The following is a 24,534-nucleotide window of genomic DNA, read 5'->3' on the forward strand; positions in this document are numbered from 1 at the left end:
AACTCTCAATGAACCAAATAAGGGATTTACTGATGTCTCAAGGATGAAGTTTTAAAAATGATGTTGGATATGTTTCCTCCCACCATGAAACTATGCAAAAGAAACAGACAAAAACTTTCTTTTCAGGGCTGTGCTTTCCTATTTTAGTTAGCCTGTTGCAGCAATTCTTCCAAACCTACATTAGGTGTAATTCCCTTCCAAAAAGAATGAAGAATTTTACCTCTTTAGTTTGTTCTGAGATAACGCATGAGTTTCAATGATGTAAAAGGCGAAAGGACCTCATATTGTTACTCTAAATTGAATGCAATTCTTGAATAGTCTGCACCAAACACAAAGAAAATAAAAATAAAGAAATTCATCCTATTTCTAACTCTATCCCAACTAGAGGCTTAAATAAGTAATTCCATCCCCTCCACCACTACCACCAGAAAAAGGAAAGCATTTTATGAAAATGCTTCTTAAGCTGTAGGATGAAACTCTGGAATTACCTTGGTCTTCTTTTCTAAAAATGTAAATAAAATTAAAGCAATATTTAATTAACTGAAAAATCCCATATTGAGCTACCTCTCTGGTATTACCCTTCACTTTTCCTCCCCCCCTAAGAAGTCTGACTTTTAGCAATTTCATCACTTATTAACAACCATCAGAGAAGTGGGTAATGGGAACGAATTAGGATGAAATTTAAGTGTCTTTAGCCACTTAGTAGCTAATGTACATTTGAGGAACACTGAGAAAAGGGGAGGATAAAATAATGGCTAATAGTTTACATACTTAGAGTCTACATACTTAGTATAAGGATAAAGTAACAAAATGGACTTTTTCAGTAGCAGTCAAGAGCAAATTTACTCAATTATTTTTGGCCAAAGTAATCATCCTGGAGAAGGAGTGAGGTTTTTAAGTTCACCACCAATAATGCTGCTTTTACTCAAAATAGAAGCTTAGGAACCACTTTAGAACCACTTTACAAGTTACACGAGGAAGCCAACTTAATAGTCACATCTCATATCTTACCAAAATACAGGGTAGCCACCAAGTCTGGAGACATAGCCAAATATATAAAAAGGGTTTATTATGACTAAATTTCAACACATGGCAAAATAATGTCTCCAGACTTTAGGGTCACCTTGTAGCATCAGCCCCCTTAGTTATCAAACCTAATGATGTCTGCCTGTCTCCAATTACCTGACCCATTCTCAAAGTAACACATTTTGTAGCCACTGAAGGTATTAAAAAGATTATGCTACATGCTCTAAAAATATCTAATAAGGACTCCGAAAAACATTTTGGCCATCATATCAGAAAGTGTGTTCAGCAGAAACCAATATTCATCCTAACATCCTCTCTCTCTCTCTCTCTCTCTCTCTCTCTCTCTTTCTCTCTCTCTCTCTCTCTCTCGTTCTCTCTCTCTCTCTCTCCTCTATAAGCCATTACTTTGTAGTTGTAATACATGAGAGCAAAGAAGTAACTTCAATTATCTGTGGATGTTAGAAGAGTTAAGTAAAGTCAAGAGACAGAGGTATTCTCACCTATCAAAACCGACAGCACCTCCCACTGGAGGGCTGGGAAGAATTCATCAGTACATATGGTTAATAATTAACAGTTGTGGGGGGGGGGGTAGGGCGGGAAGAAATTAACCAAACAACGTAAATGCACATATGCGCACATATGCATAACCCATGGACAGACAATAGTGGGGTGAAAGCCTGGGGAGGGGGTGGGAGCGGGGTAGAGAGGGTCAATGGGGGAAAAGGGGAGACATCTGTAATACTTTTAACAATAACAATAATTTTTTTTTAAAAAAAAAAGGGAAAAAAGAATTAACAGTCTGGAAGTTCATACTTTTTCTCCAATTAATATACAGTAATAATAATTTTCAACAAGATTTTCAATAATAATTTTCAACACGACATGTAACAAGATTTTTTATGTCTTCCTAATCTAAACTAGGAACGACAGCTTTATCACCAAGAACAGAAAATAAATTTGAGAGCTGCGTATCAGTAACAGGCTGAGTGTTTGGGGTATGATGTAAGGGAATGACTCAGTGACGCTGTGGTCAGGGCACGGTCATAAAGACTTGGAGAGGGAAGCCTAGAAAAGCCAGTCAGCAGTGCCGTCTATTTTTGTGATGCTGCAGTGGCAGAGGTCATTGGCACCGAGGACCAGGCAGGCGGGTCATGAAGATTTTTACTCAGAGGGTTAGGAGTCCAGTTCCAGAAAATGCCAAAACCAAAGGCCTCATGGATGGTTAAGGTAAAGCATCTGTACCTACAGAGGAAGTTACAGACTTTCTGCTCTGGAAACTGCCGTATCTGAGACACTGTGGCAGGGTGGGGAAATAAAAGAAGAGCCTTCAGAAACCACACAGGCAGGTCCCAGGCGGAGTCCTCTGCCCCTGCCCTGTTGTGGACCCCTGAAGGGAGAGCTGACAGAGGTTTATAAACAGGGGGTAGATCGTCCCTGGAGGTCCAGTGCTGCAGAAAGCGCCCAAAATCATAAAGGCTCCTGTTTCACATGCTCTGGGTTGGGAAGGATTGTACTTGTCTCCATCTGAATCACGTAAGCCCCATGGCTGAGATTATGAAAAGAAAAGGGAACCAGAGAAAGGCCAAATCTCTCATGACCAGTCTGCCTTGATTCCAGCCACGGCCATTTCCCCCTGCGCAGACTCCAGGTCAGTGGGAGTTACATTGTCCTCAGGGAGAGAACATTTCAACATGAAATCCCAGTTGGTGAGGCCGTCCGCGCACATTTTAAAAGGAAAACTATTCCTCACATCAGGGAATGTTAGCACTCCACAAAAATCTGCAGTTGAGTCATTGCTGAAAAGGATCTTCTGATCAATTATCTGGGACATCAAAACACTGTAGCATTACTTCCTAAAAATAACAGAAAGAAATTACTTCAGACCACATGAAGCAAATCTGCTGATTGCGCCTCAAGGATAAAAGTCCATCACTGAGTTAGTATTAACCACTGAAGTGGGGAGGGGGGGTGGCGGGGAAGGGTGAGACAACAATAAAAATAGATCAAAAACTCTATCTACAAATGTTAATAAGTCAGAACTCTTTCAAGATCACATTTCTTTTGCCCAGTTTTACATCAAAGTCTTATAAACTACGAAAGCTCTCTTTCCACGGAAACCATAACACAAGTACTTGCTCTTCTGGTATGAATGGCACCACAGTTCATATCTTTGGCAGGTGGCCACCGATTTTTACACCACCACCAAAGTCCACAGTTAATAGCCAAATTTCTACTAAACCAAGCCATAAACAAGTCTTCACCCAAAAAGCTCTGTTTACTCATTTATAATCTTTTACCTGGAAAAAACGCAGAAGGTCTCTCTAGCCACCTAATCACCATATCAATGACACATGCCACAAGAGAGAAGCACTAGTTTATTTGATTGATCATGGTAGATAAACTCCAAATAACAGAGAAATTAACAAATGCTTGACATTTGCTCAACATCCATTATTCTGACACTGCTTTCAGAATTTCAAAGCCTGGGAGTATGCTTAATCAACATTCATATTCCCCTGTGAGCTACAGGCACCATATTGCACCCCGCCTTCATACTGATGAAAACTGCATATTGGCCATTTCCAAAATGTTCTGGGACTCCACACAGGGCCCCTTTTCTCTCTTGTTCCTGCTCTGCAGTTTTCTTTTAAACACTTCCAAGACAAAAGCATCTGCCAGTTTTTCTCTCCAGGGATGTATGCAAAATGAACTTAACAGTTTTAAGGCAGGAGTAACCCTCACATCTAAATTCATTCATAGGACAGAAAAGAGCCTAAGAGGCCTCTCCAGGGACAAAAACCCTGCTGCAATTCTCCCCACACACAACAGTGGGAGCTTTATAAAATCTAAGTCCAGACAATTTCCAATTCAAATGCCCAACATGGCATGACCTTTGTCAGATCTCTGAGCCCACGATGCACCCATGATTTTTTATTCTAACCAGCACAGACATTAGACAGGGCACTACTGCTAAGCAGGAGGTTCAATATTTGCATGCTCTTCTATTGTGAAAATGTAACAGTGACAGCACTGTGTCAAATTCTTTTCCCTCTAGAACTTTAACTCCATAGGAGAGGCATGGCTGACAGATGACTCCCCAACATCTGTGTTATGTACACTGCACAGCTGAGGAGCCCCGGATCACTGTCAGAACATCGCAGAGATGACCTGCGCCTTTCTTATGCCTTCTTCTTATCCCTGCCCACTCCCCCCACCCCCCGAATATATATATCTATCTATATTACAAATAGTACAATTTTAAACAAAATGTAAAAATGGCCAGACAGATTAACATAATTTATAGTCATTAAGCTGTTCACGTAGCAGCTCAACATATGTTGTATAAATGTCCTATCCCAAATAACTGATCAGATTTGACACGGTGTGCATCATACTGTTTTACTTAATACATTTACTAAAATTTCATAGATCGAGCATCACTTCTGAAAGCACAGAGGAAGCACTAGAAAATATTTATTCATCTCCCGTGATTTATTTTGATTACCCTTACAGCTACATGATAAAGTGGAACTCACAAAATTACAAGGTTAAGGTTTACACAGCCATTGCTTCATCTACTAAAATATAACAAATGGCTCCATGTTGGTGTTATATTTTACTTTCATTTAGTGTTAAGTAGTACACCAGGCTAAGCACTTAGCTGCCTACTGAATATTTTAATATTTTTAAATAGGAATTACACATCCCAACCCAGAGAATGCGAGCTTAAGAAACAGTCTTAGAAAGAATAGCAAGTCCATTATATGATACTAGATAGAATAATACTGGCCAAAAAGTAGAAACATGCTTTTTGAGTTATCTTCTCCTCAAAAGAAATCATAAAAATAAATACTGGTCAGTATTAGAAAGTTAACAAAAATCCATTCAATGCATAAAGGACAACACTGTCCAGGCACCTAAGAGAGGAAATGAAAGATACAACCACAGCAAAACACAAGGCTCCTTTCCTCAAGGAATTCCCAGTCAAACAGAAAGCAAAAGACAGGGTGTATATATTCCAAGTGAATAGGTGAAAGTAACTACAATAGTCAAAGCAAAAAAAAAAAAAAAAAAAAAAAAAAAAAAAAACAAACCCCAAAACAAACAAACAAACAAAAATGCGTGAGAGAGAGTAATTGGCACTTGAGACTCTTTTTCATTAATTTCCCTTTAAAATGTTTTATCTGGAGGCAGGAGTCCCAGACAAGGAAGATGAAATGAAAAGAATGACGTATAGATCAGAAATGGGAGGTGTAGAAAAAGTCAATATACCTTTTCAAGAAAAACAGGAATGTTTGTTAGCCTGATCATTTTTTTAAAATATTTTTTATTGATTTTTTACAGAGAGGAAGGGAGAGGGATAGAGAGTTAGAAACATCGATGAGAGAGAAACATCGATCAGCTGCCTCCTGCACACTCCCCACTGGGGATGTGCCCGCAACCAAGGTACATGCCCTTGACCGGAATCGAACCCGGGACCCTTGAGTCCGCAGGCCGAGGCTCTATCCACTGAGCCAAACCAGTTAGGGCTGGCCTGACCATTTTTTGAGAGAACCATTATAAATTCTATCAGATCAACTGCTTTGGGAAAGAATATAAAAAACAAACAAAACAAAAAACCAAGTTTTAATTTCCAATGAACTAGTTTGTTTAAGATGCAGTCAAAGTGAGATGAAAAGAAAGAAAAAGGCCTTTCTTAGGAACCAAGTTTTGTTTCCATTTATGAGTGACGATCATCCCAAGATACCTACAAAACAATAATCTTCCCACAAGTGTTACTCACAGGTACCCACAGAGGCTCCATTAAGCTTCCCAGAAACTCTGCCTTCGCATCAATGACAGGAGAGCTGCCAACCAATGAGATGCTTCACGTGGAGCAAGAAAACCAAGAAGCCATGTTACACTGTGTTCCAGGTCAGGCAGCAGAGTGACTTGGGATGAATAACAGGTTACTATAAAAACTGAAGAGTCTGTCATACTGCACCCTCAGAAAGGAAAGATAAAGACTATGAAGTCAAATAGAGCTCAATACAAAAACAGTGAAGTTCCAATCTCCCCCCTCCACCCGCCCCCCAAAAAAGAACTAAAAACAGGAAAATAATCTTGCTCAGTTTCATGCATGGTGATCATGGCACCTGAAAAATCCTAAGTCAAGAACCATTTAACCCTTGCAGCTTCCTGTGGAAACAAAACCACTTTACCCATATTGAAGGGTTTATAGGAGGATGAACTCTAACATTACAAGATAGCATTAGGAGTTGGGGTAGGGGAGGGAGGTTGTGCATCAAAAAAATTCAGCAGCAGTTCAATGAGAGCATTGAAGAAGGGAATGAGTTTGAGGGCTGCAAAATCTTTCTGGGACCCTATCATCACCATCACCCTGGCATTTTATTTCTAGTCCAGAAATATATTTTACCTTTCTGAGATTCTTTTTTGGTCACAAGCCAACCATTATGAACCTTTCAGTGAATCACTGAATAGGGCACTTAAAGGGATAAACAATTATAAAAATAACTCTGTCACAAGTGCATACATTTTATTTTATTTAGTGATGTAATAAGCTTAGGGGCATATATCAGGTCCAAAATGGTCTTGGTCATTAATTTAAGCAATAAATCATAGGTCTTGCCAACAATGACGGCAAACAGATGCTAACAAGGAAATGTATTATTTAATATTGCCATGTGTTATAAAAATGTAAGTGTGTTTAAGACATGTCTTAAATTTTTATAATAATATGCATTTAATACATTACTGTTTTGACACATGCGGGAATCAGATTTATAGGTCCCATTCCGTAGCTTCTTCTGCGAACATGAGAGCACATTCTGGATGTGTTTTTTTCAAATAAGAGGGGAAACCTTTAAAGTGCATGCTTGCAACAATATCTAATTGGTTGTCTTGCTGTTTTGTAGTAAATAATGTCAACAATGAAACTCATTAAAAAGAATGAATCTACACACTTTGCCGGAACATTAAAATAGAACATTTTAAAAATTATAGTTTTTAAAGAAATCTTATAGTCTAAGAAAGTATAAGAGCACCTTTTAATCAAGTTGGCAACTGATTTTTTTTTTACATTCATTTTGCGCTGTTCTGCATGACACAAGAAAAAAATATACTAACTAACTTGATGTAAAGGGTAAATTTCAACATTCAAAAATGCAAAAGCAAAGGAGGTAAAAAAATTCTACTTTATATAGACGTTCAAAAATCCTAAGAATTAAACAGTATATCAAAACACAAACCAATTTAAAATTGAGTCTTTCTATTCAAATTATGCCAAATCATAATACCCCCCTTCTAATAGTTCCTTTCTGACCAGTAGGCTTCTATCTCTTACCATCAGGTTCACCCCTCCTAGGGGAAGGGCTTGTGAAAGAAGATAATTTTTTTTTAAATGAGCTTTTTTATACCAATAAGATGCCAACTCTGCTAAAAGCTTTTTTTATTTGCACATTATTTTGTCTGTGTCCCTTTAAATCAACTCCCTAACTGCCAGCATGGTCTTCCCCCTTCCTGTCGAGGCAAGAGTCCATGCCTTAGAATACTTGAAGAAGCAGTGCTTGGAGTATGGAAACTAAATTTTCTTCATTAAATCTACTGGAGCAGATATTAAAAATGCATTTAATATACTGGTGATGGTCGGTGGGCACCGCTAACTGTGACAGGCCAGTTACTGATGATGTGCCGTCAGATGGCCTTCTCAGCAGGCGCCTGGGTCTCAGGCTGCTGAAGGACAGCAATCTCTTCCCTTGTGTGTAAGCTCTATTCATCTCCCAAGTATTTACTAAATCACAGGCCTCTGCACACAGAGCCCACGTTTCAGTGTATGCTAACGAATGATGGATGGCCTCGTCAATTCGTTATGTCCTGAAAGCATGGTTTCCTGCCATTCCAATCATCAAACCTCAGCGCTTCAGAGCTGATCAGTCTCGGGGAATAGATTTTGCAGGCTCGATTAAAAGAGTAGAGTTCTTTCCATTAGAGTCTCCGACACTCTCCCTCAAATGTTTGTTGTTTTAACTAATTATTTGGGCAGAATAGTCAATAAGTGTGCAGATAATATAACACTGGCAGGTTTGTTTCTGATATTTGCTAAGATGTTATTTCTTCTACGACAAAACAGCCGACACACTGGGTAGTGAAATTTATGTTTTAAAACAATTTTCCTTCTATGTACATCAGGCAAACCCTTAAAAATATTTTATATCACATTATAATGGAAATGCATTAGCAGATGCATTTCAAAGGAACTTTCAAGGGAATAACCAGTCACTAAATCATCTCAACCCTTTAAGACAATAAATAATTTGTGAGAGTTCTCTTAATTATAATCTAGGTAAAGGTACAAACTACTTCAAAATTATTCTGACAGATCCAAAGTTAGATGACGAAAGTCCCACCTGTCAAAGAAATAAACCTCTTAAGAGATATATTTTTCAGTTCCAAGGTTATATATGTCAGTTGTCTTTTCTATAAGCAATTGGAAACATTTTTCTTTTTAGCTATTTGTTATCCATGAAACAGAAAATAATAACACACTCATACCTTTCCCTCAGAAACAGTAAACTTTATACAAACAGACAAAATCACCACAACTAAACAGATAGCTGAGCTTTGAGGAAATGGGGTGGGATTAAAGGGCTAAACAACCTGCTATAAATAAGCTCCTGGAAATGCTAAAAATTAAAAAAGGGGGAGCGAGGCTCCCAGGTAGCCAATAGCTAGGTAGGCTCTGAAGTACCAATCAGCATAAACTCCACCACATGGCCCTGCCTTTCACCTCAACCTTGACCTCAAGATTAAGCTCACGTTTACTGCACACAAAGGTCACCTGTATTAGGTCAAAATTCTAAGTCCCTTGTCATAAAAGGTTAATATATTTCAACCTTTCCTTCTCCATGCATCAAATTTTTCATGGTAAAGTCATATTCAGCAGACAGTATATTCAGCAATTTATTGTGCCATTGTAATACAGTGCAGAATACAATTGTCCAAAAAGCTATCACATGAATAAAATATTTTCCATGACAATGTATCAAATCTAGATTCCTTACACACCGCAAACAGATGAAATAACACTAATCACATCTTGTTTTCATACTTCAGAAGAGTTATGTGGTAAATAATTGTCCTCAAAATACATTCTATAGTATAATCATGACTTCTACTTCCATAACCATTGGCTACAGGCAGCTATTTTTCAGAATGTCACTCAAATTTTTAAGTACTTTTTTTTTAAACATAAAGCTCTCTAGCCAATTTTAACACTTTTATTTGAATCTGGCCTAAGCAGCTTAAATGAAATAGCTTTAAACCTGAAAGCATCTCTTTGATCTAGAACCTAGAGAAAGGCACACTCTATAATAAAATAAAAAAGGAAGGAGAAAATATTGTCTTGCCCAATTCATTATTATTGCAACTATATGATCAGCAGAACTGCACAAATAAGATAAATTAAACACATTCTTTGCAGGCAGCATTCTGGAACACATTGTAATTAATAAAAAGTGTTAAGGAACAATAAATCTATTTTCTTTAAAAAGTTTATGCGATTTTTTTGTATTTCCCACAAGGTCTTTTCATATTCATTATTAGTACCATGAAAAGATTTTAAGAATGTTTAAAAAGCTCTTGTTCTTCCAATGTCTTAATACCTATACTAGACACTAAATCCGTGCTCACTCAGAGGATGACCTGGGTATTTTACAAAATATCCATGCCTGGAAGTCTTACACCTAAACTCACTTAATTATTGGATGCAAGCTACTTCCCAGTGGCAGAACCCTGACTCCAAAACCGGTGTTCACCCAAATATCTTTCATAAATTGTTATCAAGGTGAGGCAAAAATGTAAAACAGCTTCTAGAGTATGGGGCATTGTAACTGAGAGAAGTAATGAGAAAATACTGAGAGAAGTAATGAGAAAATAAGTCAGGTTTTAAACATCCTGACTTATTCTGTCTTAGGCAGTGATCTTCTTATAGAACCATTTTCTATTGCAGAGTTAGGAGTGAGGGGGATCAACCTAAACCTCCATATGCCCATTTGACATCAATGGAATATAACTTCTTGGTTGCTAGTACCATCTAAGGACTTCCCCAACATTTACTAAAAGTAGGTTTCCTATTGCCCTGGGGCTAAAAGAACACTTTGGAAACCTGCAAAATAAAATGGCTGAGTCTAATTGTTATAAGCATAAATATCATTGCAACAAGCATCCTTAAGTCAATAATGGTAATAATAACAGCAGCAGTAGTGGCAGCACCAAAAATGTACTCAACATAGCATCAAGAACTGTGCTGATCATTTTACATGTATGATCTTTTTTAAAAAATATATGTTTTCATTGATTTCAGAGAGGAAGGGAGAGAGACAAAGAGAGATAGAAACATCAATGATGAGAGAGAAGCATTGATTGGCTGCCTCCTGCCCAAACCAATATGTAATACTGCCTTTACAACAAAAAACTGAACAGGCCCTGGAGTTCCCAATTATAGGGTTTGGCCTCCTTATCGATTTATAAATAATCCACCATAAGCAGGGAGAGCTAAATAAACCACCAAGGTCAAGCAGAGGCTATAATAACTCTGCCATATCAATACCACCTGGCCAGCCCACTCATGCAGGCCTATCCCCACAAAGAATTCTACTTGTCATTCTAAAATGCACGTGTTTTAGCCTAACACTGTTAATTTTATTTTCCATTTCTATTTTAGTTCTATGTTGCCATATTATTTTATTACTTATACTTTAAGTGTAGAAAAGAAATACATCGATCGAAATATGTGATACTTGAGTCTTTATAAAATTGTACTAATACAAACTGTAATGTGACCAACTGGGTATCTCCCCATTGTGTTTCACTGTAATCTCAGAGATGCTTTGCTTTTTACACTAGACTAGAGGTATTTCTAAATGTCTACAGAGTGAAAAATCACTGTATTGTTCCTAAATTTAACAAATTAATCTATTTTGGAAGGGATTAATTTTCCTAAGTGTGACATATGTACATGTTTTGTTGTTTTTCTTTAACCAAGCAGCATTTTCTTCAGATCAGTTCAATCAATATCCATCACCATATGTATTAAAATACCTATGATATACTAGGTACTGCTAAGGCTCAAGACTGGAATTCTAGCTCCCACACTGACTATAGCAGGAAAAAATAGGTATCCTCTCTTTGGACAAGAAAAAAAAAAAGGAGAAATCCCAACACATAAAAATATAGTAACAATAAATGAGATACAGATGTAACTATTTTGATCTGTTTTCAAGGGGGGCGGGGAGCTATAAAAATCAGAATAAACTGAGTAATGAAAATCCTAGAAAAGACATACCACAGGCCATAACAGGCAATGCAAGCCTCAAACTGGTGATGGCATGCAGTGCTGATGGGGGCTGGGGGGTGGCCTTAACAAGTGCCTTTGATGGTGGTTGGGGAGGGGACTCAGGTTGGTAGCGCTTGCCAATTTCTGTGGTGTAAACACTCCCACTGTGGCTGATTTTAGGTACCAATTCAAAGCCACAATTTGTAGGGTGGGGAAAAGATGCTCAATAAGCTGGCACAAGCTGGAAAGAGCCAGCTCCAGTACCCACTGGCTATAGGCCAAATTCAGCCCACAGACTTGTTCTGTTTGGCCAGGAAACTGTTGGCCCACACAGTGTTTTTAAAAATTCAAACAAATTGACAACATTTAAACTTATGATTTTTTTTTCTTAAAAAATCAGATCTAGAGCTGCTTTCTAGAAAACAGAACACCTGGCCCTGGCCAGTGTGGCTCGGTGGTAAAGTGTCAACCCACGCACAGAAGGGTTTGATTCCCCATCAAGGGCACGTACCTGGGTTGCAGGTTTGATCCCAGGCCCAGGTCAGGGTATGTATAGGAGGCAACCAATCCATAGGTCTCTCTCACATGGATGTGATATCTCTCTCACACACTCTCTCTCTCCTCGCCCACCCTCCCTCGCTTCCACTCTCTCTAAAAATAAAAAAATAAAATCAATGGAAATAATATCCTCTGCTGAGAATTAACAGAAAAAGAAAAGAGAACACCTGGCAGCAATGGGCCCACATCCCTGCATGGCAATACATGGCTGGTATAAAATGGCAGCTGCTCTGCTAGCGTACACAACGGGACTTTTGCCTTGCCACAACCCCAGCCAACCCGGCTTCATTCATTCACTCCTTGTTGATACCCACTGACCCCCAACAGGTATCTGTGATCTCTAGTTAAATAACAAAATTGGAAAATGTTGCCTCCAGATGGAGAAGCTCAATCAAATCTAACACCTGCTCTCTGTTGCTGCATTTCTATAACATTAAGAGATTTGACTAGATCAGTGGTCGGCAAACTGCGGCTCGCAAGCCGCATGTGGCTCGCAAGCCGCAGTTTGCCGACCACTGGAGATGATCTCTAATTCTGATCTTGATCGAAGACTCTATGAGTCACCAAATCTGAAATAATAAGGGAGGTACACAGGTCCCTCTGGAGAAGCATTTGTGATCTGCATGTGAGGAGTTCCTACCAAAGTGCAAACCAAAATGCAAAATGTTACAAATTGGAGGTTAAATGTATTTTTACCTTAATATATATTTTAGTTGGCTGCAGGAAATAAGAATCTAGAAAATGTTAACGTTAGCCCTGGCCAGTGTGGCACAGTTGATTGGGCACTGTCCTGTGCACTTAAAAGTTGCTGGTTTGATTCCTGGTCAGGGCACATATTCAGGTTACAGGCTCAATTCCTGGTAGGGGGCGTGCAGAAGGCAGCTGATTGCTGTTCTGCTCTCACATAGATGTTTCTCTCTCCTTCTCTCCTCCTCTTTCTCTAAAAATCAATAAAAGATTTTAATAAATAAGTTAACTTTCTCAGTTAAGAAATGAGGTTTGTGAGCTATGTGTTACAGCTAGGCTGTCAGATTCTGTGGGGTTTGTAATACTATACAATGAAGAATCTCTCTCTTATTCCCAGTCCATTTACTATCTTAGCTAAATGGGGCTTGAAGTGCAAGTTAATTTCAAATTTTATTAGCTCTCCCTACCAATATTCTCGGCAAAGACAAATAGTAGGGTGACACACTTTAAGCAAAAGATGATACTGGCTTGAAAGAGTTGTAGATAAAAAACAAAATATTGAAAAACATGATTTTCAGTCTAATTTCATCTGCAATTATAGGAAGATGCAGTTAAACAACACTGAACCCTCCCAGATCTCACCCACACAGAAGGTCACCTACGAAGAGCACACAAGTCGTGGACACCATCTCATAAGTCACAGAATCTCGGGAGGCTGAGGTGTGGCACAGGCATGAGCGACAAACCCAGGGGTTTCACCCTGCATTTCTATTCATACTGAAGCTGGAGTTGGGTGCCCACAGCATTCCTACACTAAACATACCCAGTTCTATGAGAGGAATCACAAATATTCATGACAAACAGTAATTCATAAACCTGGTGAGTGTATATCTGAATCTTTCATATCACCAGGCTGACTAGGCGAGCAGCAAGCAAATAGCTGGGAAGTGAGCTTAACCAAACACCTGCATCCCAAAGCTGACAGACCTTCCGCCCTACATAGTGCTAGCTGCATGTTTGGGGATTTTCAACAATCTTGAGTGATAACCCTTGTAAATATCAAGTTGGCCATGTCTCCTAGTTCCTAAAACAGGGTTAAACAGAAGATCAGAGTTTACAACTCATCCTTTCTTGGCCCTGAGGAAAGGACGGATCTCAACAATAACAATTTTAAATTAAAAATAAATATGAGTTGGGGGCTGGGGCACATGGTGAGAATGCACAGCGTATTTTAAATCTCCATCTTCTATATATCACTGCGTCCAGGACAGCTTCAGAGAGACTAGGATTCATACAGAATTGCCCTAATTAGCAGTTGTGTTGTTTGGTCAGGGAAAGACTCCGTGTTCACATATTTGCCTAAGCAGCAATATCAAGACCCCTGAACCCATCTTACATTCTCTTCTACTTGTATGGCTCACTTTGCTGCAAAATATCTATTCCCAGAGTCCTAACGGTATTACTCTAAGTTTAATAGTCATTAAACATTTCTAGCAGCTGAATCTCAATATTTAAAATGCATAAAAAAAATAAGTCCTGAGATATTTTAACATTCTGTTATCTCAACGAGACTTCAGGTATTTGTCAGGTCAGAATGTGAACACCAATTAGATATAAAAAAACAAACAAACAAAAAAAAACCCCAAACTTTATTTGCTACCTTGAAGCCAGAAGGCACATAAAGATCCCCCTTTAGCCAAGGGATAGCACTTGAAAAAAAGTGACACTCTCAAACATGTCACTGTTCTTTGGCATGAAGGAAGCTTTGCGTTACGAGGAAGAATGATCAACTCTTAGCATATGTGTTATCAAGATGCCTCCCTGAAAGGTAGGGCTGGAAAGAAAGACGAAAGTAAAGTAGAGGCCGGCATTTAGTTCCCCAAAGTGGCCAGGAAAAGGCTTGATTTATGACAGGCTTTGTGCCATCTTTACTACATGAGGCACAGATTGCTCCATGGGCCAAACATGCTGGATCCAGCTGTCTATTCTGTTCCCATAAGAGATGGAGACATTCAGTTAGAAGCTGTACCCCACACCTTTAATGTGTCCCCTGTATACCAGCTCACTGTATAAGCAGTTTGACAGTAGGAAGGGAGAAGAAAAAAGATATCTTGAATCAGACATTTGAAATAATTTCCCTTCAAGAAAAAGAAAATTGAAAATAAAATAAAGGAAAATTTATTCTTTACCCATCTCCCATATGATTTTCATACCGGCACAGGACTTTTATATATTAAGGTCACTTCATATTGGTTGTTTTGTTTTTAAGGACACTTCAACCAATATGGCAAAACTGCACAAAATGTGTAATAAAAACATAACAGTGGATTTAGTCAAAATTTGTGGAAAGTCAAATAATAAAATATTATTACCCTATATATCTATTGAACATTTTTCTCCTAGGGAATTATATAATTCCTCTTTATTGTACCAGCATACATTTTGATGTGGGTTATTACGTAATAGACTAAAGTTTGATGCCTGAATATAGACTTAAAATGAAGTCAATAATTTAATTGTGTGTGAGGAAAAGTTTCCCTCACACTAATAAGAAATATAGTCAGCATGTATGTGGGATAACGTTATCTGCAGCTTTCCTCAAACACTGTACTCCTTGCAAGAACTCAAGCTCATCTCACTTTTGCAACTATGCAAATGCAAAGGAGCACAGATATCTGATAAAAGCTAAGCAGCAATTTTAGAAAGTGAAGGCACCATCTCACCAAATAACAAAATAACCTTCAAGAGTCTTCAAAGCTAGGCTACAGTGCAGCAACTAAAATAAAAATCTAAAATTTTATGGAATGAAAAAAATCACATTTGAAAAGATAAAGTAATGGAAATACATGAAATAACCATATTCTTTTCTTAGACCAATTTTTAGAACAATTCTTTTTCCAATTTGTACTAATGACTAATAGAGAAAACTCATACATATATATATATATATATATTTCCTGAGTATCTGAGTATTATTTTGAAAGTCATGTAAAATAATTTTATTTCTTTGGCAAAATCACCAAAATAATTTTCAGTTCAATAAAACACTTACATTTCTCCCCCTTACAAATTATTCTCTCATTATTTGTCTACCACAATATTGTCAAAGTATAGGAAATTGACCACAAATTGAAGGAACAAGGCCAATGGAATAACCTTCCAAATTTAAGTAAATCAAGCCCTACAGCATTAATTATTCACTGCAATGTGCTACTACGATTCTTAAAAATTAGTGAATCTAGGTTTTAAAAACTGGATTTATATATAACTATGAAAGATTGAAGGCAAGTTTCGAATATCTGAGCCAATTCAACTAATGATCAAGCCTATGTGTTCATGGCCACACAATCAACTGATCCACAGAAATATGTATTTTCTACAAATCTATGGGCTTTCATTTCAAAGCAAAATTTTCTTTTATACGTTTCAAAAGTTTATTACTCAGATATTTCTTCTATATAGGCCATATACTACTAGTAAATTCCAAAAGTAATCAGATTTACCCTCCATTAACTACTTCCGAGGATCTTTACACTAGCTAAGTGTTTTTACACGCCTGACTCCACTAAATCCTCACCACAGCCTTAAAAAACAGTTTGAACCCTGCTTCCTTCTACTTCCTAGCTCTGGAGCTTCATCCCTCCTTTTACAGACAAGGCAACTATGACTCAGATAAAAAGAGGCAGCGCCAAGTTATTTCCTAAGAACAAATTGTTAAAGGAAGCAAAAACAATGGTATAAAGTCACCCTATGGGAAAAGTGGACTGACTTAAAAATGCACCATAGGGCCGAAACCGGTTTGGCTCAGTGGATAGAGCGTCGGCCTGCGGACTGAAAGGTACCAGGTTCGATTCCGGTCAAGGGCATGTACATGGGTTGCGGGCACATCCCCAGTGGGGAGTGTGCAGGAGGCAGCTGATCGATGTTTCTCTCTCATCGATGTTTCTAACTCTCTATCTCTCTCCCTTCCTCTCTGTAAAAAATCAATAAAATATATTAAAAAAAAAATGCACCATAGGGGCAGGCGGGATTTGAGGCGGGGGGGGCGGCGGTACGGAAGGAGGGATGCATTGTTCAAAAAAGAAAAACTGTAGCCAATGGCAGCACCAAATTAAGCTCAGCCACACTAAATAAATGTAAAAATTGTTGTGCATGTCCCAAGCCCGTCCCTTAGCTACTCCACTCCCAACCAGACTGGACCCCTAGGTCTATCACCAAGAACCAAGAACCACTAGGTTCAACACTGGCAAAGATACAGAAGACCCAGCCTTAACTCCAGTTCTCAGGTTGAGGTAGGTGGAGATCTCAAGAAAATGAATCAGGTATATTGGCCTCAGCACAGAGAGTCCAACCAAATGAGTTTTTAACTACTACTTTTGAGATTTCTCTAGGATCAGCCTCATATGAGTGAATGGTTGTCTATGTTGTGATCCAAGAGTGTAAAAACAGTAGATTTTAAGGGCAGTGACAGAAAATCATGCTTAGAAATGTGGAAGGCACCATTAAAAAAGAACTAAGCCAGAATCCCTAAGGGAAAAGATATAGCAATAGGGTAAAGACACTTATTTGCTTAGAGATTTATGGTGTCAAGAGTTTGATTTATGACTTATAAGTAAAGGCATAAAGAGCAACCAAATAGCTAATGTATGGAAAGGGAACTCAGGGAAAAATCAAACTTGTGCCAAAGAGCTTAGTTCACCAACAAAAGAATTCCCAACAAAAGTATATCTTCACTAAGAACCCCACATAACTAACCACATTGGATCTAACTGTTTAACAAATACTTTGGTTTCTAACATTCTATGATTTTAATAATTTATAGCTCTTGGATGTATCTTAAACTCGTCCCTTAGACCAGCGGTTCTCAACCTGTGGGTCGTGACCCCTTTGGCGGCCAAACAACCCTTTCACAGGGGTCGCCTAAGACCATCCTGCATATCAGATATTTACATTACAATTCATAACAGTAGCAACATTACAGTTATGAAGTAGCAATGAAAATAATTTTATGGTTGGGTCACAACATGAGGAACTGTATTTAAAGGGCCAGAAGGTTGAGAACCACTGCCTTAGACAATAATTATTCAAAATTAATTACTATATCATTCTATCTATCTGATTTCTAAAAAAAAATACCCAAAGAGTGCCACAAACATAGTGAGCACACAGAGAATTATTATAGACCAACTCCTATAAGAGATGGATAAACTGCACGTACCAGGATAAGACAGAGCTATATCCTCAAGATGTTAGTAATTCAGTAGGGCGAAGCAGGCACATGAATGAGGCAGTTGTACACACAGATGCACTGTACTGGGTTCAGTGAGGGCTGTAACTAACGCCGACTTTGTTCTCTTGATAAAATGGGGCCTCAAGAGCCAGGCTGCCCAAAGCCTGTAGGCCTGTGCCTAGGCCAAGAGTGACCGGGGTCCCGGAAGATGACAGAGGGTGCAGGTCAGGCTGAGGGGTCTGGCCCCACCCCTCGCCCCCCACCCCTGAGTGCACAAATTTTTGTGCACTGGGCTACTAGTCTATATATAAAAATAAGTACATATGTAGTGTTTAGGCAGTAAAATATAATCTGATAAGTAACAGTTGATTGGGCTGGGTGCTTTCACCTGAATAAGGTCCAGAAAATAATTTGAGAGATGCAAATCAATGACTATGTCCTCAGCAAGTACTTAAATACAGTATGTCCTATATTCTCAGGGGAAAATATCCCACTACTGTAAAATTGCAGAAAAGAAGAGAATAGAATAAAGGTGAATTTAGGAGTTATGAGATATCAGTTATCACAAAGTCCTATCCCTTCATGTCAACTTGGAGAATTCTGAGACCACAGACGCTAAGGGATTTCCCAGGTTCAGTGCACTGACTTAGAAAGACAAACTTGTAATTTCAGTGGAAACAAAGAAACCATGTAGGAATGAGACTAGAGAGTGGAAGCCATCATATAAAATAAAAATTAAGCTGGGGGAAAAATTTATCTCTGAGCATATGCTACTATAAATTTCAGCTAGAAAGATGAAAGGATTAACAATAAGAAAGAAAGGCATAAAGAACCTAGAAGAAAATTTAAGTGAAGGATTTCTTTTTCATATCATAGGACAGGAAAGGAACTTGCTCAGCATAAAAGGAAAAATGAGAAAAAAAAACACATAAATTAAAGTTAAGCATTTTCAAAATATAACAATTACTAAAAGCAAACAACAGAAAATATCTGCAAAAAAATCCTATATAATAAAGAGGTAATATGCAAATTAACCTTCACGCCCTCACAAGATGGCTGCCTAGGACCAGGCCAGCAGGGGGGTTAGTGGGGGACTACCAAACGACTGAACAAGCAGGCTGCGTGCGGCGACCAGGCCGGCAGGGAGGCCGTGAGTCACAAGATGGCTGCCTACAACCAGGCTGGCAGGGAGGTTAGTGAGGGACGATCAAAGGACTGAACAAGCAGGCTGTGTGGGACAAACAGGCTGGTGGGGGGGGGAGGGCAATTGGGGGCAACCAGGCTGGCAGAGGGCCCAGTTAGCGGCAGCCGGGCCAGTGGGGGGGCAGTTAGGAGCAATTAGGCCAGCATGCAGAGGCAATAAGGGATGATCAGGCTGGCAGGGGGGCAGTTAGGGGAGATCAGGCAGGCAGGCAGGTAGGTGAGTGATTAGGAGCCAGTGGTCCAGGATTGTGAGAGGGATGTCTGACTGCTGGCAGTTAGACATCCCCCAAAGGGTCCCAGATTGGGGAGGGTGCAGGCTGGGCTGAGGGAACCCCCACCCCGTGCACGAATTTCATGCACCGGGCCTCTAGTGAACATATAAAGGATCAACATCCTTAACATATGCAGATCAATGAACAATAAACAATAGTAGCAAACTTCAATACAAAATTAGGCAAAAGACAGGAGGCAGGTAATTCAAGAAGAAAACTAAATGGTAAATAAACAGTTGAGAAAACATACAATGTATTATAATAAAAATGCAAATTACAAGATGCCATTCTCGATCCTTCATGTTAAAAATTAAATAATGACTCTCTTCAATGTTTACAAAGTTGTAAAGATATATATTCCCATGCCCTGCTGGTAAAGGGATTAATACAATCTTTTTTTATAGTAAATTGTCAATACACATCAGAATTCTTCAAAACATAAATACCTTTGATTTAAAATAGGCAGTGGTTGTCAAAGTGTGGTCAGTGAATTCCTGGAGTCCCTGAGACTGTCTCAGGGGTCTATAAGGGCAAAATTACCTTTATGGAAATAGTAAGACATGATTTGCGTTTTCCCTGTGTGGTATGTGCAATGATAATGCAAAAACAATGGCGGGTAAAGTTGCCAGCTCCTGAGTACAAATCAAGGCCGGGCACAACTGTCCTAGGAGTCACTGTATTCTCCACAGTCACATACTTGCAGGAAACAAAAAGCCAGTTTTACTTAGGGATATCTTCAAATTTACTTATTAATACTCAACTTTTGAATGCACATCTTTTTAACATTTTATATGAACAAATAAGACATAAACACAAAGCACGGGTACTGCACACAGAAGTCTGATGGTTGTCTCAAGGAAAAGCACTTCATGCTTGTTTGAGAGCTGAACTAGCTGCTTTTTCCATGCAACACCATTCTTTCTGGATTAAATGATGGACAGAGTATGATTATTCAGATTTGGGTATCTGGCAGACATTTTCTCAAAAATAAACAACGTGAGCCTGTCACTTCAAGAAAAACAAGTGATAATATTTGTTACCAATGATAAAATTTGAGCTTTCAAGGGAAAATTCAAATATTGGAAAATTCTGTATCCATCACCATAAGCTTGACAGCTTCACATCTTACAGATTTTTCTGATGAGATCAGGGAAGATATTAACAAATGTGATTGCTTTCGATGCTATATAATGAAAGGTGGCAACATCTGGGAGACCTGTATAACTCACAACCAACATTTTGCAAGTGAACAATGCATGATGATAAAAGTCATGCATAGGTAAAAGATCCACTCAAAGTTCATGACAGGCCAATGGACTGTAATATAACAGAGTGGAAAGGGCCAATATACAGTTTCCCATTCCACATTGCAATTAACCTTTAAGAAAATACCACTTGTTGGGTTTTATGTAGCAACAAAAATATCCACAATTATCAGAAAAGCCGATTAGATTACTCTTCCCTTTCCAAATACATATCTAATTGAGGCCAGAGTTTCTTCATATTCTGTAGTCAAAACAACATATCAGAGCAGGTTGAAGGCAGAAGCAGATATCTTCCTTCTATTAAGGCAACATTTAAAAATTTTGCAAAAGTATAAAATGGCCATTTTCCCACTACTTTTCGAAATGATGGTTGTTAATCGAGTATGTTAAACATAACATGTTAACAAAAACAAGTAACATGTAATGGCTTTATTAGTTAATTTTTAAATAAATTAATCAGTAAATTTTCTTAAATTTCTCAGATTTAATTTATATTTTGGTAAATATCAATAGATATAACCAATATAAATAAATGTTCTTTTTCCGAGTGTAAAGAGATCTGCAGACGAAAACTTTGAAAACTACTGATATGATCATTCCCAATTTCTGGTAATCTAAAGTAAGAAAATAAGCAGACTTGGCATTATATACGTACAGAAATAATATTAAAAAATTAGAGATAAAAAAATTTCTTGATATCCAACAATAAGAAAATGGATGGTACATTGATATTGATTATTTGGAACACATTGTGAAGACTTTTTGAAGATAAGGAATGCTCACCATATGTTAATTGAGAAAAGCAAGGTCTATAAAGTATATCAGCAGAGACAGTACTATAGTGTGAAAAAAAGACTAGAAGGAAATAGATAAAATGTTAACAAAAAATTTCTGGGCTACAGTATTATAAAGACTTTTTTTCTTTCTTTTTTTTTACTGAGCATGTCCTACTTTTAAAATCAGAAAAATTAAAATTTTAGCAACTTTTAAAAACATTTTAGTACTTTGATTTTTTAAAGAACTTAACATATGTGAATGTCACCAAAAACAATTGCTGCTGTTATTATTAATAATTGATTAAAACTAATCAAGGCAGCTTACTATAGAATTCTGAACTGAAAATTATGAAACCTGTACTCAAGACAGTGTTTAGCCATTAAACATCTCTGGTATGTTTGACAAGTCACTTAACCTCTTTGAACCACCAGAAATTATCTTTCAGGTCCATACCCAACCAACTCTATCAAATCTAAAGATTGTGCAAGTCCTTTGCAAGGAACATCTAAAGTAAAACAGCGCTTGGCGAACACAAATACAGTGACCAGATGATGTTATAGAACTGTGCACCTGAAACCTGTATAATTCTATTAACCCGTGTCACCCCAATACATTCAACAAAAAGAAAAATAAATAAACATAAAATAAAGTCAAGCAGTGCTGCAGTGAAGCCAAGTCCAAAATCACACTCTTTATAAAATTTCCACCCATGCTGCTAAATGGCTCTTTAATTTCTTTTGCTGACTAGTGCAGCCTCTGTAAATAGTTTCCAGTGGAAAAGTTTGTGATTCCCCAAGTGGTATTTTGAAGAAGTGAAAAGTATTGGGGCATATTATGAATAAAAGGGGGTTGGGGGGGACATAGGAGAATAACCAAGACAGCCTAGTGCCCCAAACAAAGAGAGTCCTTCATAAGTGTACTTCCTACGTGCACAAAAGTATGGGAAGGCTTCCTCTATGGAGAGGACAAAGCATTTGCTATGGAGAAAGAAAAAGAATGAGCGAGAAGGAGAAGAGGGAGGGGAAAAAAGAAAGCAAGACTATAGTTGTAATATAAGTATATGAGAGAAGAATATCTAAATGTATGTTCTATTTTAAAACTATACAGAAATATCTACCTATTCCCTTAGCTGATGAGCCTTCGCCCATTCACTGCTCATTGGCAGAGTTGGCAACAGTTAAAGACAGATCATTAAATTCCAATTCATCAGTTTTGTTCCTGGTTAGCAAGTCTGATAAAAAGATCTTAGACTATAAAAGGATAAATACTACCTGAAATTAAATATGGTTAATTTTAGAAAGAGATCCCTTCATTTTACAGATTAGGAAAACTGAGTCCTTCAAAAAACTGAGATCATAAGACTTTCACTTATGCTCCAATTGTCCTTTATTAATACCAATTACCCAATAATCTCTCTTTCTTCAAGAAAATACTTCTATGGTGATGTCTGTTGAAGGACTGCACGTCAAGGACAGGGACGTCCTCCATTGGGGGCTACAGTGCTCAGTACCACAACACAAAATGGTACAAGTTGGAATTTGGTTTTGCGATCAAAGGAAACAAGCATTTTAATCTTTCAATATGTCACAAATATAATAACCGGCTTTGTCCTGGACTGGTTCTTTGTGTAATGTGTGGGCCTCAGTTTGCACATCTTTAAAATGAGGAAATCTATACTTCCTACAGTCCTTCCTTAGAAAGTTGGATAATCCTAAAATCACTAAAAATAAATAAATAAAATGTGTTTTGGGGAGAAGGGAAGTATGACATATACTTAGAACGTGTATACATATGGTTGTTCAAATGGCCAATCTTGAGCCAAGAGTGGAATCTCCAGGGTACGGTCTCTCTGGCTGGCTTGCGGACACTCGAGGGCCCTTCACTACATTAGAGAGCCAGCGTCACACAGGAGGCCCTTCTGGCCTGTGCTCCCCAGTTTGTTTCCTGGGGCCAATTGAAAAGGGTCCTCCATGTCCTCCTTTTGAATCTACAACTGGTGTTTCCACTTCAAGGGGGTGGTCCTGCCTCCTGTCCTTCATCTCCAGTATCTGTCAATTAACCACTAGACATATTATGGAGCACCTCCTATGTGCACCCATCATGAAGCACAGACCAAGTTTTCAGTGCACAACTGCTAACTTGAATTTAACTGATGCATCCAGTAAGACTCTCCAGAAGAAGGCGGGTGAAAGAAGACACCTCCTTCCCCACCCTGTCCTCCTAGCACTGACAGGAGTGACACGTGGTTCCCGAGGGCTGGCGTGGCCAATGGCCGCCGGGCACAGCTGCAGCCGGCAAAGGGCGGCGAGCGGGGAGAGGTGGGCACTTACCTGGGGAACCTCTGCTTCAGCTTCCTCAGGCTCTGCCTGGTGGGAGGCACAGACACTAGGCACTGGGCTATCTCGTCGTACTGGGCTTTAGTCAGTATCATGTTGGGCCAGTCTGGGAGGTGGCGGGACAAGTAAAAAAACACCCTGGGCTCCAGCAGCCTCGGTGCCGGGGGGACCAGAGGTGGGCACACAGGGGCACGGCACGGGGCCCCCCACTTCCCTGGCGGGCCCCCCAACCCTCCACCCTCCGAGGAACAGCCTAGGCTTCACCCGCAGCGCCGTGGCGGCGGGGGCGGGCTTTAGACCCGCTTGCCCGGCCCGCGCTTTCTGGGCAGCCGCAGTGGGCCAAGCCGAAGCCAACGCCGCCATGTCAGTTAAGGGCAAACCAATCAGGAAGCAGCGACCCCAGCGGAGGCGGAGCCTAAGCCTCTGCGAGCAGGTATCCCGGCAGCGACCACCTGGGATCCACCTGGGATCCACCTGGGACGGTCCGGGCGCTCACCCCGCGGGTTGCCAGCCTCAGTCCCGGCTCACAGACCCGGCAGCCAGGGCACGTGGGGCCCGCGATCCCTAAGCTTGAGCCCGCGGAGCCGCTGCCGGGGCGCGCGGTTTGAATACGCTTCCAGAAGCGCGGGTTTTAAAGCGCCTCCGATTGGAGACGGACGGAGAAAGTGCCGTCCCGGGACTCGGCGCCTCGAGGGCGGGGCCCAGGGCCGAACCCCAGCATCTCGGTAGACGCGGCGCCCGCCCAGCTTTTGCAGCTCGCGTGGCGGCTCTACGTGCTGGGAAACTAACTAGAAAACAAACCCGACGTCATCACTCAGCCCGCGGGGAAGAAGGCCCCCCCACCCCG

General features: G+C 39.5%; 1 protein-coding gene across 2 annotated transcripts in view; it reads right to left on the bottom strand.

Moving 5' to 3' along the window:
- Positions 1–23,993, bottom strand: part of LOC102761755 (chromosome unknown open reading frame, human C15orf41) — a 218,239-nt gene extending 194,246 nt beyond the window's left edge. For both annotated transcript variants that reach the window (XM_006778110.1, XM_015557609.1), the window contains exon 1: positions 23,682–23,993. In XM_006778110.1, the coding sequence (XP_006778173.1) occupies positions 23,682–23,782 (101 nt within the window). In that variant the 5' untranslated portion in view covers positions 23,783–23,993. The remainder of the gene's footprint in view (positions 1–23,681) is intronic.
- Positions 23,994–24,534: the final 541 nt, after the last annotated feature.

Source organism: Myotis davidii, unplaced genomic scaffold (genome assembly GCF_000327345.1).
Source record: "Myotis davidii unplaced genomic scaffold, ASM32734v1 scaffold46, whole genome shotgun sequence".
Lineage (NCBI taxonomy): Eukaryota > Metazoa > Chordata > Mammalia > Chiroptera > Vespertilionidae > Myotis > Myotis davidii.